Source organism: Megalops cyprinoides, chromosome 4 (assembly GCF_013368585.1).
Source record: "Megalops cyprinoides isolate fMegCyp1 chromosome 4, fMegCyp1.pri, whole genome shotgun sequence".
Classification (NCBI taxonomy): Eukaryota; Metazoa; Chordata; class Actinopteri; order Elopiformes; family Megalopidae; genus Megalops; species Megalops cyprinoides.
The window spans coordinates 36,188,640-36,205,725 of record NC_050586.1 but is presented as its reverse complement, the minus strand read 5'-3'; the positions used below and the strand labels follow the sequence as shown (position 1 = coordinate 36,205,725).

Below are 17,086 nucleotides of genomic sequence, written 5' to 3'. Positions count from 1 at the left end.
GGCACGATTGCTGCGCTATCATTAAGCAGGCTGAGAACGGAACATGTCAATCAACACAGTGTTCTGCACGTGAGCTACCCCACACTCCAGTCATCGGCACGGCCCACACAACCCAGAAACTCCTATTTTAAGGAGAGATGATTAACCATCATTACTGTGATCATTTCCACAGCATGCCATGATTTTATTAGTGCCATTTAGTTCTTCCTGTGAGCAAGAATAAGAGCTGTGGCACATTTGTACTTGTAAAATGTCACCTCTCCAATGATTCATATTCTAGATGTCTTGTATTTCAAATTGTGGAATCACAGGGATCTCTCTGACTGTGTTAGAATATGCCATACCAAATTTGTCTCTATTTCCTCTTTCTTTGGAAAATCCTTGTCTACAACTCTCATCTCATTGGTTGCACCGTGGAACAGGAAGTATAGCCTTGTATGTCCTCTACAGACCCAATAGCGGGCTGCATCACATATCGTAGGTCTTCCTACTTCCTACCTTCCTCTGAGCCATTAATAAATATGAGAATTTCCAACATGTAGGAGGTAAGAGTTTAAGTTTATGCAGGAAATGAATGAATCAATCATTCAGATACATCATCTTACAATTTGAAGTTAGCCAATCAAATCGAACTATTTATATATTGTATATATGATCAATGTATATGAACTGTGTGTGTGTGTGTGTGTGTGTGTGTATATATATATATATATATATATATATATATAGATTATTATTATTATTGTTATTATTATTATTATTCACAGGAGTACCTGCTTGCTGACTTTTTGCTAAGTACACGAGAGGATATGACTTTGAAGCCGTTCAGTAATTCCATATGTAGTTGTTCGTGAACAGTAGATAGCATTACACATGTCGTGACTTTTTTTTCTAGAAGATTCCCAGTGGTAAATCATAGCTTCGCATCTGCTTGCGAAACACGAAAAAGGCGAACTCGGAAAGTCTGGGAGGACACGACACAAGCCAATAAAATACGGATCTCCAGAATTAAATTGTGTTAGAATGACCAATTAATGAGCCATTCAACTAAAACGCCGCAAAGCCCAAACAGCGACTGACAAAGCCTCGAACCAATACGCAGTCAGGCTTGTGTTTAACGGTCCAATCATAAAGCAACATTTTAAAACAGTAACTCCAAACACAAGGAGGTGGAGACTGACAAGGAAGAAGGTAAATGCGCCAATGGGCGTAGAGGGCTGCGGAGTGACACGGTATCCCCTGCCTGCGTATGAGGGGGCGGTCGCGGGGATGCACTGTGTGGGCGGAGTTCACGGGATACAGTAGGTTGACAGCCGGAGCGGAGCTGACAGTCAGCAAAGCGGTACGCGTACACGGTAAGGTCCTAGGGTTTTATATAAAATTCGGCTGCACACACAGATTTGCTTAACTTTGCAACATGGTTTTGATTTGGACTCAGTTTGGTTTAAAACACAAAAACCTTAAGTGTAAGGTTCGTGTTATACACAGAAATGACAGCTGGATACTGGGGGTAAGATTTAAAACTACTTTTTCCCATGTGGTTTCTTTTACAGTTTATCACTTATAATTCCATTTGTATGAATGCATTTAGCCTTGTATTTTGTTACCTCCAGTTTTGTATGTCATTATCCTCATTTCACCATGTCTCACAAGAGAGTTTCAACGAACTTTTATAGCCGGCTGCATCATTCCGACGGCATTTCACGTTTGGACAAGTGAAGCAAAGTTGAAACGTTTGTGTTCAGGCTGTAGGGTCTCTGATATTACTGTATCTTCTTCTTCCTCGAAAATCGTATGCCATTATAGACCTACATGTGCAGTTATAATTCTACTACCTTTGTGACTTGTGGATTTTTTTTTATCCGCATGATTCTGTATTACCGCGTTTTATTGTGAAGTCCAACTTTAACGCTAGATTGTAAGTGTAAAGTAAGTACCGCGAATCACTACCCGGGTTGGTTTAATTACACCTTTACGTACTTTTTGTTTTCAGAATTATAATCATCATTTTCGTTAAAGAAAATAAGCATATATCTAGATCCAAAAATATTAATATTGTAGATTGCGGATGCGTGTGGACTGTGTTTTTTAAATTAAATTACCCGTTTATTTGGTTAAATATGAAGTCAATTTAGGTGCCTCGGATTTGAGTTTGCTTTATTCCCGGTAATCCGGGGTTCTGATAAACTAGGGAAACACTGACGTCAGCCTAATGTAATGTCATGGACTATTACAGACTGTGACAGCGTTGTAGCAAAATGTTTAAAAGGACACTGTGAGACGATTGGGAGCCGTAAGGTTAGGGTTAAAGGTATGTGGGTCCTCCACCAGTTCTGCATGTCTATTGTCTCCCTTAGGAGTCCCCTAAGGTGGGAGTGCATCGATAGCCTTGTCTCATTCTTTTTCTTTTACTGCTACTGTAGCTGTTCTTCACAATGTCTAGACTTACACGAGATGCCGCATTTGTGCCGTTCGTTAATATTTTGTCCGCTGACTTCTCCAAGCGATGTTGGTGCTTCTTTATCATTTCACTGATTTATTTCATATACCTCATTGGTTTAGTTCGCAGTTTGTCTGCTTTATGGTCTGTTACATCCCGAATACTGCGGTTTACAATCAGTTTGAAGAGGGGTTTCTTTGTTTCATACATTGCCATGTAGGCTACTTACACGTAGCTACAGATGTTAGTGAAATGGCAGTCATAGTATTTTAACGAACTAGCAAATATGAAAAATACATTTGCTTTTGGCAAGCCTTTATTTCCAACAGCATGGTACACTGAATGATCGTTTTCAGTCAATTTATTTGTTCTCAATGAGTATCTTGCGTCTTTTGCCAGAGAGCTTTCATGAAACGATTCGGATTGGCATCCTTTTATTCTAGTAAAGAACCATTCGGCACATAGCCGTATATTATTACTATATAAAGTTGTTGTAGCCTAGTATATGCTGTTGGAATATCAAAGGAATGCTTAAAACGCCGGCTATGCAGGGGTATGAAGCCAAATTGTACCGCCTTTCTTGAACGTGTTCATCAGCTGTCGTACTTCATTGTGTTTTGTGGTAGGAGTGCGTGAGGTAGTATGTAGCCGAAGCGCTATAAACCCGGCGTCTGACAGTAATGAATAAGTTCCTTTGAGAGACAAAAGTACCAGGTGCTTAAACCCTTCCTTGTACTCTGCAGTACGAATTCACTGGCATCGCTGTCAGCGTGTTCAAAAGTGAAATACTCCGTATGAACGCCCACACAATTAGTTGCAGTCTGCAGCTCGACGGTGTCTGCCAATTGAGGATTTTCTCACACAGTGCATCTAAGGCATTTTGTCCACTATTAGTGTAATGTGATCAAGGTGCAGACTGTTTCTTGAACCATGTTGCAAATTATGAGAAGATCTACAGCTGTAAAGGCGACACTACATGTTATGCTTCTGGCAAAGTGTGAAATTATGTGTCCTTATTAGCAGAGCTTGGCTTAAAAACAATCCACATCTCTTTCCATGCTATGGCTGCCAGCACACCACTCAATTTGAAATTCTCCGTCTGACTTGTTCAGATGTCTTCATACAGACTTTGCACCAAACATACCAGCACTATCAGCTTGTATTTTCTCATTTTTCCTTCTTATTGTCACATTGACAGTTACAAGGGGGTCCAGTCTCAAGTCAAGACCATCAGATGGCACTGTAAATGCAATAAAAATATTGAATGAATTTCCAGATTTCCAAAAAACAGCCCTGTGCTACTGTAATCAAATTTAGGTGAGACTGGCCCCCCTTCTTCCCCGTCGTACCCTTCATGTTCTCTGTACTGTATAATCATGCTTGTGATTGGCTACTAATGGAACCATGGTTTGGTAGCAAGCGCGGGTGGTCCCGGAAGTGCACTGTCTGTCCATCAAGGCCATGGGGAAGGATTACTACAAGATCCTGGGGATCCAGTCGGGTGCCAATGAAGATGAGATCAAAAAGGCCTACAGGAAAATGGCCCTCAAGTTCCACCCTGACAAGAACAAGGACGCCAACGCAGAGGAGAAGTTCAAGGAGATCGCGGAGGCCTATGAGGTGCTGAGTGACCCGAAGAAAAGGGTGATCTACGACCAGTATGGAGAGGAAGGTGGGTATCTGACTGGTTTGTGTCTGTGTGGAGCAGTGCTGCCGGAGGTTAGCCTGTGATCGGCAGGCTGCAAGCTTAGCCTAAATCTCAGAAAAGGCATTGCTATTGTATACTTAAGCCAGGTGCATTTCCTAAACTGTTCAATAAAGAATATTTAGCTATATAAGTGGATGATATATAAGTAACCCAGGATAAGACAGTCTGCTAAGCAGTAAGTAATGTGCTGTGAGATGACGCCTTGCCCTGTTAGATAATGGAATTTTATAGTTACTTTGCATTGACTAGACAGCATGGAGTTTGGGAGCTGCATGACCAGCTTTTCTCAGCTAACAGCTAACAAACACAGACAGGTGTTTTATGCTAAGCACTCTGTTTACATAACATGGTATTCAATGTTAACAGCTCCTCACTAAACAGCTAAACACTCCATGTGTTTCAACAATGCCAGACATCATCAGGATGCACTCGCTGACAGTGAAGCTTCATGGCGGGTTTTTTTTCTCCTTTAAAAAGATCCAAACCATATCCTCGTTTGTACAAAAGCCTGCCAGTTTACAACACCTGTTTTAAAGGGCATATGACGGATGTGTGAGGGCCCAGTTGTTTGCTTCTCCAGAGCCAGAGGAGTGACAGAAGCTGGCTGTGAGTAGTGCAAAACCCAAAAATAAGAGTGAGATGGCAGGGGAGTGCGATTTCAGCTGATGCCGCGCTCTCTCTCTCTCTCTCTCTCTCTCTCTCTCTGTGATTCAGTGTTCCAGGGCTAGCCGGCCCTCTGTGCCAGGCCATGTGCCAGGGTGATTTATCTATCTTTAGAAAGAATGTGGCTTGGTATTATGGCTTTATAGCCGCGAGCGCTGGGGAGCGAGGCACCGAGGATGGCTTTGATGTCCCATAGAATGTGTCACCCCGCGCTTTGCCAATGCCCGTCCGCCATAGTGCAGGTTTTCAGGCAGGAGCCAACACTGCAGTGTGCACTCAGTAACCCTGCAGCACACTGAGCACCCCCCCCCCCCCCACTCCCCCCAGTCCGTACAATGCCAGATACTCAATGGGCATGACCAGTTCAATATCTGAATGAATTAAGGAGGTGAGGGAATTAAAGTGCTCTTGGCAATATTCTTGCTTGTTGTACATATTCTCTGGATTTCTTATTTTTGGTTTTGTAAATTACAGCTGTAATAAATGTCTCCTGAAATATGCTAATAGGTAATTACTGCATGGGTGCTAAAATGAGAACATACCATACCAGAATCGAAGCGTTCCTCCTCACCTGCCTATTTTAGTCTGTCCCGTACAGAAATTGCCAGTTTTAATTGCTTTCTGACCTACTTCTTAAGTCACCATTTTCTTTGTTTTGGCCTTAGGACTAGATATCTATTTTTAGAGACAGAGTCTTATTTTTAAAAGGTCTCTCCTAAATTGATGCTGATATTGTCTCGTTTTTCCAGAGTGCAAGTTTAGCCTGTCATCGTGCTGTAAACCCATCATGACACATGCCCTTTCACTTTATTTATTTATTTAATAACTTTATTACTTACTGTTCTTTTTTCCAGTCAGATGGTTGGACAGTGCTTATGTGCAAATTTGAGAGCTTCTGTATACATTCTTCGAATAGTATGGGTCTGGTAACCTATTTCATGGGGCATATGTCTACACAAAATATGAATGATAGTGTGATTAGCGCAGTTCTTTTCAACAAGTTATATGTGTCTGTGTTAGTAAAAGCTAATTGAAAACACAGAGGGTTCACTGATAGAAGCAGCCATGAACTACAGAGCAATATGAGCTGACTAAACCCCACAGTAACGTATCGTGATTTGATATGGTGTCACTAATTCATTGGGGAAAAAATCTGAGTTTGCGCTTGCCCCTTAAGCAGATATTATCAATCGATTTGTTTCATGAAGCACTTGCATAGAATTTCTAAATGTTTTTTCCTACAACCTTTTCAATGCTGTTTTGCCATTGGGAAAGCTTGCAGGCCAACCTATATCACTGTACCGATCTGTCTGATCCAAGGTTTTAATGCTAATCAGTGACATTTCAAGGGGGACCCAGTTCAGAATATTAACATCACTCCGGGAATGAGATTGTCTGCAATTCTCCCTTAATTGAATGACAGGTCCGTTCAAACAGGGGACGTGTACTTTCCGAATGCCAGTCCACACTAAATCCAGCCACTGTGGGATAAGAATAGCGAGTGTCGTGGGCGGTTTATGAAAGAGCCCACTCCTTCAGAGCTGAGCTCAATGGTGTGAATTTACGGAGTCTTGAATATTCCAGTCAAACCGAAATAGAGGACCTCTCAGCCATTTCAAGACCTGGTTATATGAACGTGTTTGTTTGGAAACAAGAAGGCCCGACCGAAAAGGATCGAGTTGCCTCCAAACACTTTTCTTCCCAGAGCTGGTGTGAGGGAATTCCACCCACCAGTCAGGGAAAATGGGAGCACAGCAGGACTGTAGTCCTCTGCCTTGATTCCTGATCTCTGCTGGCACGCGGATCCTCATTTGTGTGCGCGGCGTGGCGTGCGCAGTGGGGTCGGGGTGATGGTGATCCACTGTGAGCCGCCTTTGTTCCGCACATTCTGAATTCCTCCTGGCAACCAGTGATCACCATCGCTGCTTCTGGCAGAATGAGATCTGGCAGGCCAAATGCTCCCGCCGTGGGCCACTCCTAATGAACCGTAGCCCATCAGTCCCTCCACAAATTCATATAAAACAGGGAATCTAGAGGTGAAGTCAGATTCATGAAAAATGCATAACCTGTCTGCTGAACTGCTGCAGTATTTAATAATGGATCAGGATTTCCTCTGAACTCCACTTTGTATATGAATGAACTTAGTAGGCACAAACGTTCCCCGTCTGTAATCGTCTTCAAATGAACTCATATACCTTACAGTAAAGCTGTACTCTCCAGTATCACTGCAGTGCCCAACCCCCCACTCCTCACTGCCCTGCTTACATAAGTGCAGTCTTCTCATCTTCTCACTCTTGACCATAGAGGAATCCACTAGAAGTCCTCCTCTTGTGGTATGTGCTTGCTAAATACTTAGCTGAAAAAATCGCTTTTCCTCGCTGCTGTGTTCTTATTAAACTCCTGCAGCAGTGTGCAGAAAGAGCAGCTATTATTACAGCTAGCACTCTTAGCATCCATAAAAGGCAGACCTGCTTTCCCAAGACACAGTGTAGGAAAGTGGAGAAAGGTTGTCTATTTCTCTCCGCAATGCCACAGGCGGTAAATCTGACACTGACTTTTATTGGTCGCATTTCAACACCAGCGATTCTTTCAGATTCATCCAGGTTTAGACTGTGCGCTGGAAACAGGATACGGCTTGATTTGTAAAAGGGACTCGTCAGCAGCAGGCGAGTTAACCTCATTATCACAGCGTATTCTTCAGATGTCAAGATGCATTACCCATTAGCTCACGTCTTGGGGGCCGTTCACAATATGGGAACTGCAAGCTAGATAAATGGTTCGTTCCGCAAAACAGAACCCAAAAAAGGGAAAGACACAGTCAGGAATCAGAAGAGGAGGCTCCAAACTATTTCCCTGACTGTAAGTTAGGAACTAAAGATATGACTGCACATGACCTGTAATTGTAAGTATTGAGGGGCTTTGTTTGAAACTAGGGGAATGCTGAGGTTATAAATGTCTTCACCTCATGTCTTACAGGTCTGAAAGCGGGTGGAGGGGGATCGACCGGAGGGCAGGGGAACACCTATCACTACACCTTCCATGGGGACCCCCACGCCACCTTCGCCTCCTTCTTCGGGGGCTCCAACCCCTTCGACATCTTCTTCGGCCATGGCCGCTCGAGGGGCACCACCAACGGCTTCGGCGACCACGACATGGACATCGACATGGAGACCGACGACGACCCCTTCAGCTCCTTCAGCCGCTTCGGCTTCAACGGCCTCAACGGCTTCCACCACGGCAGCGGCGGCGGCGGGCGGCGGCTGCACTCAGAGCCCCTGCGCGGCCGGCGCAAGGTGCAGGACCCGCCGGTGGTGCACGAGCTGCGCGTCTCCCTGGAGGAGGTCTTCCACGGCTGCACCAAGCGCATGAAGATCACCCGCCGCCGCCTCAACCCCGACGGCCGCACCCTGCGCACCGAGGACAAGATCCTCAACATCGTCATCAAGAGGGGCTGGAAGGAGGGCACCAAGATCACCTTCCCCAAGGAGGGCGACGAGACCCCCGAGAACATCCCCGCCGACATCGCCTTCGTCCTCAAGGACAAGGGACACCCGCACTTCAAGAGGGACGGCGCCAACATCATCTACACTGCTAGGATCAGTCTTAAAGAGGTATGTTTGCCCAAAGGCAGTGGGAGGAGAGGGGAGGTAATCTGGCAAAGATGGTATTTGCTCTGACACAGATGAATGAGATGAAAAACTTGTCATCCATAGTGCAGACAAAGCTAATAACAATAATGCAAAATGACAGCTATAGCAGGTCCTGCTATCACTTGAGCAGCATAGCTTCATGACATACATAGTTTGCTTCTAGCAAGCTTCTGTATAAAAATTATGCTTACATTGTCCATCTTCAGGGAATGTATTCTTTCCTCTTGACCAAGTTCCAAGCTTGCTTTCCATCACTGTCAGAGTCAGGGGCATATTATGGGATGAATGGCCATTATTGTGAGAGCCAAATGACAAGACCCATTCTGAGGTATCTGATTGAATAGGAAGCTTAATGCGAAATTACAGCTGAGAGAAACATTTAGAATGAGTAATTGCATGCTCGCAGAGGTCAGTATGGTGTAATTAGGCGCACTGTCTGATGGGGGTAGAGAATTACACTTGTGTGCCAGTTCTCAGTTCAGACAGACTAAGCTGACATTCAAACACGGGCCCATGAACCACTGCAGTAAGACGCCCACTCAGTGTTCAATTCACAAATTACCTCTCTAAAAAACTACCATCTACTGATTTTCGCTTGGCCAGGAAGCTGCTGTTTGATCCGCTGTCTGTTAGATGGAGAAAGCCCAGCCAGGCAGTAACCTTGGTTATCATTACCTTACCACCAAACTACAACAAAATCACTTCCACATTGCAGAGGTGCAGTGTCTTTTTTCACCACACTCCCTCCTCTGCTACTGAGGAATTAATGAGGATTACAGCGAACTCTGTGACTCCGCTCAATGTATAATGTATTTCTCTCTCTCCTTGCAAGCAATGAAAACAAAAGAACTGCAGAGCAAACATTGTCAGATGGGTTGTTTCACCTCACCTGTGTGATGAAACAAGACACATCATTCCCTAATGGTGAAATAATGGTGAACTTTCACCATGTTCCACTGAAGCATTGAAGCAGGGGCAGGTATCAGTCAGTCATACTAATGCGTTATAGTTGGTACCAGTAACAGTTCTGGGTTGAACTCTTAGTCAGAGAGCGGTTTCCTGTCTTGCAGTGATCCCCCCCCCCCCAAACCTCTGTGGTGTCATGTGCTCTGACAAGCTCCCAGCGTGTGGAAACCTCAGTGGATGGGTTCACACAGTGCATATGCCACAGCGGTTTAGCGCTCAGCCACAGCATTTCTGCTCAGATAAAGTCATTTCTGCCATCCCCTCGTAATCCCTCTTAGCACCCCTGTATGAAGGCTCTTCACAATGCACAGTGCGGGTAAGGGCCACATGTGATGGCGCAACATCGTTCTGCACTGTTAGCTGCTGCCTTCATCTTAGCCCAGATCTGAAGGGGTAGTCATGGAAATGTTGTCTAATTAGTTGTCCAGAGGCGCTGGGGTTTCTCGAGGGGTGATTTATTTCCTGAATAATCTACCACCACAGCACTGTGGAGCTATGAAATTTCCAGCGCTGTGTTTCTGTGTGAAATAATTGCAGCGCAAGGTTACAGTACTGAAAGAAAAATGCATATAGGGAAGACCAAGGGCAGGCTTAGGAAGGCCAATTCACTGCTCTGAGCATTACAATAATGTCTGTAGTTTGGTATAACTGTTATATTATGGCCTTCAGAAATTCTGTGCTTGCTTCAAAAACTACATTCAGGGGGTTCACATTAAGTATGTTTTTTTTTTTTCATTCTAGCATTTCCTTTGTTATTTGCAGTCCTCCCAGTGCAGCTTGATGGACTTGCTCAGTATTTTGTAGATGGATGGTTGAAAATGCAGTTTTAAAACCCAGGTCTCAAGATCCCAACCATAATACAACTTGGTACAATCATTTGTCAACTTCTACAACTTTTTAACGAATCCTGGGTGCTGTTTGCAATCCTCGCATGGTGAGAGCTGAGATATTGTCAGATAAACTTAGTCATGATGTGGTCAGTCAGAATTACACTGCAGCCGATTCATTGGTTGAGGGAGAGACTGACGCGTAGCTGCAATTGAAGTCACTTGCACCGAGGGTCACTCACCGCAACTGGGAGGATGTGAAATCTAATCATCTCCCTTTTTTTGAAGTTGAGTAAATGAAACCTCCAGCCGCTGGCACTCACTTCACTTACGGTGTGACGCTTCCCGGATAGAGGCCTTCCTGCAGGAGCCAAATGGCTGAATCACCATTTGCAAACGACAGGGGCCTGCTGATGGGTCCTGCTCTCCGACTGCCTAAACAGCCTCAGTGCTTATCAGGGCCGGGGACGAGGGCGTCGGGAGTAATTGACCCTTTCCCATGGGTGTGTGAGTGCCCAGGAATCTCATGCCCATATGTCATGTGCTCATTTGCAGAGACTTCGCTCTGAAAAGGCTTTGCCAGCAGTATGGAGCTGCACAGGCAAAATTTTCAAGCCAGGGCGGTAACACTCAAGGGCATTAAGGTTTAGCTTACCAGTTTAACCAGGACCTACAGGTTTTGAAGGGCTGTTAAACTATGGCTTTAGAAATAAATACACCAATGTCCAGTCTGCATTGAGATGTGTTATTTCAGTCTTGAAAATCATAACATCTATTCAGGACAGTCTGGCACTGTGTCAGTGACGCTTAATGAATGTCAAACACATCAGCATAATTTATCATTACAGCATCAGCATCTTGAGATTTGAAAAACTTTACAGTGGACGTCTGCATTACATTCATTGTTACTCACAATTACCTTTATTAGGCAGCAGTTCGAATGTATGATTAGCTATTATAACTTCATAAGTCACAACTGAAATGTACTTTCATTTCAGAAGTTTTATCTTGTTATACTTATGTTGTCTTATGTTTATTACATAATATGTATTATGTTATATATTTAGTGGTTAATGTGTCTAACAGACCTACATTCCTTCAGCTGATTAAATTGCAGTCATTTTATCTGTGCATTTGCTTCTGTTAGGACACATGACAGACTTCAGTTGGACCCCTACCAACTGCCAGAAGTTTCTGTTTCCCCGGTCGAAACAGGGTCCCTCTTTAGAGAAAGTCAAACTTCGGAGCGTTGACCATGCGTTTAATTCACAGCATGCCGTCTAAACCTCAGCATGAGCCAGACGTTCTCTGCGTAACTGACACGAGCCAGACTCACGGCAACGATGTCGCACCCACTCCAGTTTCATAGGAGGCGATCCCAGTCCTTCCAGGACTGTCCACGGTACTGAGAGTTCACAGCCTGTGTCTGATGCTGCTGCTGCAGTGTATCTCTGCATTTTTTTTTTCTGCAGTGTTAACACTGCGGCCAAAGCTCAGGTACTTACTAACTGCAATGCTATTTCAGTGAGCTCATGCTAATGGCAGAGGAGGCCACCGCAGGGTCTTTGCCTCTAAAGGAGGCTGTGAGCTGGTGATTTGTATCAGCAGGAATGGAATGATGGGGGCTTTTGGGTATCAAAACAAGAAGGGATGTGGCGATGGGCCAGAAAGCCCAGAGCTCTGAAAGGACATAGTTTCAGTGTTTTTTTTTTCCTGTTTGAAGAAATGTTTAAAATGCTCCTTTTGATCCTTGTCTTTGAAGTTGTTTACTTCAGCAACTTCCAGAAAGGAAGTTGACACTTTCAAATGCTGAATTCATAAAACACAACAAATTATATTCTGAGCCATTATCCAAAGGATAATGCTGTATCCGAAGGCAGGATAGCTGTAGTGCACCAAAATAGTGTTTGAAACCTACAATGTCTCAAAACAAAAGTGGCAACTAGGTCCACATTCCACAAGTAAGACATGGCTACTCAGTTCATTGTTTAAGTTTGCCCTAATTTGAACACTGATGGACTCACCTTCATTAATCCAGTCACATGGCTTCTCATTCCTAATTTCACATATCCCAGCTGTCATCTTATTTTATTATTATCTTACTAGGCTAATGCATTTCAGTAAAGATCTTCTTTCCATGCTTAAAACACACTTACTGCAAATACATGGCTTTCACCTAATGCAAATACATGGCTTTCTTTATTGAATTGAAGACCTAGGCATAAGCGTCCAGACATCCCCTCTAAAGCATATGTCCCAAACAGTAATAACCTAATATAGTCACACATCAATCCGCGTTGACCTAGGGCATGTTTCTGGAGTGTTACCGTCTTACATGAGACTAACAAAATTAGATGCTTGTCAGCCTTGGACTACGTTATAAGCAACTGGCTGTTTCTGACCGGCCGTCAGTGTTTTGCACCTTAGTAACTAGACTGTGAAGTCAGCTCCTCTTTATTTAGCCACCAAATGGCAAGATTCCCTCTCCTAAGCTGCTGTTTAATTAATCTCACATCAGATAGGCCACGATTCCCAGAGAACCGTTGGAGTAATAAAGTATGTATTAGTTCATTTTGAATGTTTAATCGCATCCATAGCAAGCAATCACTGTAGTAACGAGGGACATGGATATCACTGTGCTTCATCCAACCAATTAAGTGTGTTTGCAATAGAACTAGACACTTGCAAGTTATTGCCATGGCAATAAAGAGCTTGAGGGACTGACCCCTCCTTCGGAGTTGGAGTCGTTCCTCTCATGAATCTCAGTCTTCCAGTGTGTTGTAAACATATTCACAGATTGAATACTTTTTTGGACTCCCTCCAGACTCACTCCCTCCAAGACTGTTGTGCTTGGCAACCAGGGGGGTGCGGCCTGAGGGCCTCATTTTGATCAAACCACGGCCCTTCTTCAGTTAGCCTGAACTCTATGCCATCAAGATTGTGCCTGTGGGTGATTTTTGTAGCATGAACAAAATTTTCCCCACTGCTGGCTGTGGTTGGAGAGAACCGAAACTCTTGATAGGGAACATTTTGGTCAGAGGATATAATGCATTTTTGAATTAGATGTTAATCCAATGTCCTGACTCACCATGGTCATTAAAGACCCCTTGATACTTTTGTTGAAGAGGGGGGGGACTTCCAGGGGGGTCCTGGCAAAAGTGCCTAAATTTCAGCAATGGACAGCGTGGCCCTTTTCGCAATAACACATTCAACTTTTCCAGATTTCAGTGGTCATTGACCAGAGTCCTTCCACTGTAGAGACTCACGCCTGACCGCACATTGTTTAACCCTCGGAAAGCATTGGTCATTGGCTATTGTGCTAGATTAGCCGGGCAGAGGAGGAGCCACTCTCTTTGGCAAGCTCATATGTCTGTGAGTCTGAGCCACCCCTGTCTTTCCATGAATCCTCCAATGGCAGGACTTTGGGAAGAGGCTGATGTCAGTGGCAGTGCATTCCCCAGTCCCCCGGGGCAGCTGCTCAGCAGTCTGGGCTGAGGGTATTTATATTGCGCTTCAGGAGAAAATCCCTCCACAGATGGGAAGTTAAGGGGAGCATTGTTGCAGGGGGAGTCTGGACAGCAGGAAAATTACATTTTCTATGTGTGCTGCAGCAGAAATTCAGCCAAGTAGCAGGGTGTACAGCTGCAACTGAAATGTTCACAAAAAACATCAGACAATTGAATTGTAATTATTCCTGTGTTTTTTAGATTTTTTTTCTAGAATTTAAAGCTTTTTTAACATAGCTTTGTTCTTTCCTACATTTGTATACATTGGGAGCTTTGGAGAGTATAAGGATTTGGGTGAATAGAGCAGGAATAGCATAGAGGCTGAGACCTGAGACTGTGCCCCCTGTCTGAGGCCCATCTCCTTCCACCCTCTGAACTTTTCCCACTCGGGCCCTTTCCCCGACTGCTCGGCCTTCCCACAGAGTATCCCTCACTGGCCAAGCTCAGTCCCAGCCTGCCTGACAGACCCGCAAACAATCCACCGTCTCAGCTGATTCTTCGGTTACTTTGTCAGCTCTACGAAATGAGAGCAGTGGCTAAAATTAGGTCTTACCCCCCCCCCAGCTGCCTGCCTCCCCACGCCACATTCACTCGCACTCCCACACAGCGATCTGCGCCAAAAGTACATTCGCGTTCACACAGACGTTCACACACACTCCCACGCAGCCAGCGACGCAGAGTGTGCATTCACAGAGACGGATATCCACTGGCATACTCCCACTCTCGCATACGCAAACGTGTTCACGTGCGCCGGTGAGGTCCGAGACACCTTCCGCTGCACCGCACACGCTCACATGGCGACTGTTCCTGTGCACTTCGGGCACTCAGACGGTCAGTGAGAGAGGCCGGATCAGAGGCCTCTCATGGAGCTGAGGACTTGGAATTACAGACCATTACAGGACTGATGTCATGCTTCCTGCTGCGCAAACTCGCCAAGTCCGGTTCCCTAGTGGAAAAAATGCTCCACATACTCTTGTAATGTAACAAATAGGAGCGTTTTCCGTCATCTCCCACCAGCCAGCTGTAACGGCTGTGAATTCCCCTGAATCAGATCATTCTGGTTATGACCGAGAACTCTAGGCGCATCCATCTTAAGGCATATTTTAGGTGCACTTTATGGGAACAGAAAGCAAGTGAGTCAGGGGCCTCCTACGAGGCTGTAAATTCACGCTTCTGCCTCATATACATGCTGCACCGCTGCAGTGCGGGGTGGTGGTTGAAGGTACTTGTTTCACAACTTAGGGATTCTTATATTAGGATCCAATGTGGGAATTAATCCTTCTAAAGTGTTTTTGTCACCCTGGACACATTTTTGCAGCGCAAATTTAACATGTTGATTGTTTTTTTCAGAGCGAGATATGTTTTCGAGCAGTAGGCATTTTAACCAGAGTTCCTCCCTGTCTCCCTTTGTTTCTTCAGGCTCTGTGTGGTTGCACGGTGAGCATTCCCACCATGGACAACCGAGTGATTCCCCTGCCCTGTGCCGACGTTATCAAACCCGGGACAGTCAAGAGACTGAGGGGGGAGGGGCTCCCCTTCCCAAAAAACCCCTCCCAGCGTGGGGACTTGATAGTGGAGTTTGTGGTGCGCTTTCCTGACAGGATACCCCCACAATCCAGAGAAATCATCAAACAGCACCTACCTGTGTCCTAGGACAGCAGTGGACTGAACCTCTGGGATTTCTCTCTGTCTCTCTCTCTCTATCTCTCTCTCTCTCTCTCTCTCTTTTTTATCATACTTATTTCATGGACACTAATATTTAATCGGAATGATACAAGGAAAATAAAGTGCCACAAGGAACTTAATCGGAGTTTGTTTTATTATCTTTTTACGTGAAGATGTTACTTTTTTTACACGCGAGTGGAAGTGGCCATGTGGACTGATCTCTGTGGAAGGACTGCAGGGTTCAACAGGGCTCTGTGCTAGAGCCCTCTGCTTTTTCACCTAGGATGTGTTTTCTTAAATGCTCTGTTTTATAAAGACTGTTTTATCCCTCTCCCATTCTTGTATTCAAGGAATGGGTCAAAGGCAAACTCCTTATTAGCAGAAAAAACAAAGTAATTTAGGCTTCGTTTGAATTTTCCAAAGGGAGCTTGAAATTGGATTGTAAACTCTATCTAGAGGAAGCTAGAGGACTGCTGTGATGTCCTTTGTTGCCTTCATTTGTCCCAGATAAACAATATCAACTGTTTCCAATGTTCTGAATGTTCAATAAAAAAAAACATGTGAAACCTTGGGGTCATTTACATTAAAAGGCTATTTTCTCTCATATTAATAGTTCTAGCCATCCCAACAGTTATGACTACCTTCTGCCATATAATGCAGGCAAGTCTTAGATTCAAATGGTGCTCGTCCCCTGTGGTTTTGGTACATTGCAGAATGATAAACCAGTGTATAAAACTGCCTTACAGCTTTGGTGTATACACCGGTTTTCCAAACCACAGATTCTGGGTGCCTTAACCTGGCTCGAACCAGCAACCCTCTCTCTAGCAGCCACCAGGTTTGCTTTACGTTTTAACATCCATGTTTAATGAAGTCCAGGGATGCACTCAGTGACACAAAGGACACATGTTAAAGAAGCTGTGTTAATACACTATTATAGCATGGTGGCATGTTAATGTATACTGACCCTGGGACTCCAGCTGTATGGATTATGTTTTGTGTAAGTGCAGGCAAAGGAAAGTTAATGCTGTTCCTCACTTCAACTTGCCTAAAAAACTAATGCAGTCAGCACTTGCCTGCTTGTTTTTTTTGTTATAGGCTTTTGACAGTTAGAATAACCCAATGCATACCTCTGTGAGAGAAATTTACATGGAGTAACCAAAGGCATTGATCTGAATAGGAGTGCATTTCTGTCATTTTCCTCTCTGTAAAAAAATGTAGTTTTATGGCTAAATGAAGTAATGCTGTTCTCTGTAAAGTACAGTTCAACTGTGAGTCTGAATCCGCTTTTAAATTTGCTATTTGACAGGACAAAGCATATGCATACATCTGCATATGATTAAAAGAGAAACAGGTTTGAAAAATGACATGGGGTTTTATTTAATTATTACACAATGAACCCTTGAAACACCCATCTGTTCAGACTCCACTTGAGACACCGGAGCACATTAGCAGCTATTTGACAAAATTCAAACGCTGTCGTTTCGAGAGGCACTCTAAAGAGCTGCATTATCTGTTTTTTTTTTTTTTTTTTGGAAAGCCTTTCTCTGTGCATTCTGGTTTTATTGTATTTTGCTTTGCTTTTTTGCCAATGAGTGATGATGACATTATGAAAGTCTAAAGCCTGTAATTCCCTCCTCCCCTTTGTGTAACTCTTCAGTTGA

General features: G+C 44.2%; 1 protein-coding gene across 3 annotated transcripts; it reads left to right on the top strand.

Annotated features, from left to right (window-relative positions):
* The first annotated feature begins 1,282 nt into the window (after positions 1 to 1,282).
* Positions 1,283 to 15,995, top strand: dnajb5 (DnaJ heat shock protein family (Hsp40) member B5). 3 transcript variants are annotated; one of them, XM_036527987.1, is made up of 4 exons: positions 1,283 to 1,355; positions 3,857 to 4,112; positions 7,788 to 8,422; positions 15,180 to 15,995. In XM_036527987.1, exons 2-4 carry the CDS (start codon positions 3,902 to 3,904, stop codon positions 15,411 to 15,413), a joined length of 1,080 nt encoding a protein of 359 aa, XP_036383880.1. In that variant the 5' UTR covers positions 1,283 to 1,355; positions 3,857 to 3,901; the 3' UTR covers positions 15,414 to 15,995. The 3 variants fall into 3 exon arrangements, with proteins under 3 accessions (XP_036383880.1, XP_036383878.1, XP_036383881.1); XM_036527985.1 differs by lacking the exon at positions 1,283 to 1,355 and adding an exon at positions 1,409 to 1,510; XM_036527988.1 differs by lacking the exon at positions 1,283 to 1,355 and adding an exon at positions 2,244 to 2,311.
* The last annotated feature ends 1,091 nt before the right edge of the window (positions 15,996 to 17,086 follow it).

What these genes read in the sequence shown, in the direction of transcription:
- dnajb5 (XM_036527985.1), top strand. Translation starts at nt 1,418, where the DNA reads ATGGTTTTGATTTGGACTCAGTTTGGTTTAAAACACAAAAACCTTAAG. An exon ending in CGACCAGTATGGAGAGGAAG is followed by an intron (nt 4,113 to 7,787) that starts GTGGGTATCTGA and finishes CATGTCTTACAG; the next exon opens with GTCTGAAAGCGGGTGGAGGG. An exon ending in CTAGGATCAGTCTTAAAGAG is followed by an intron (nt 8,423 to 15,179) that starts GTATGTTTGCCC and finishes TTGTTTCTTCAG; the next exon opens with GCTCTGTGTGGTTGCACGGT.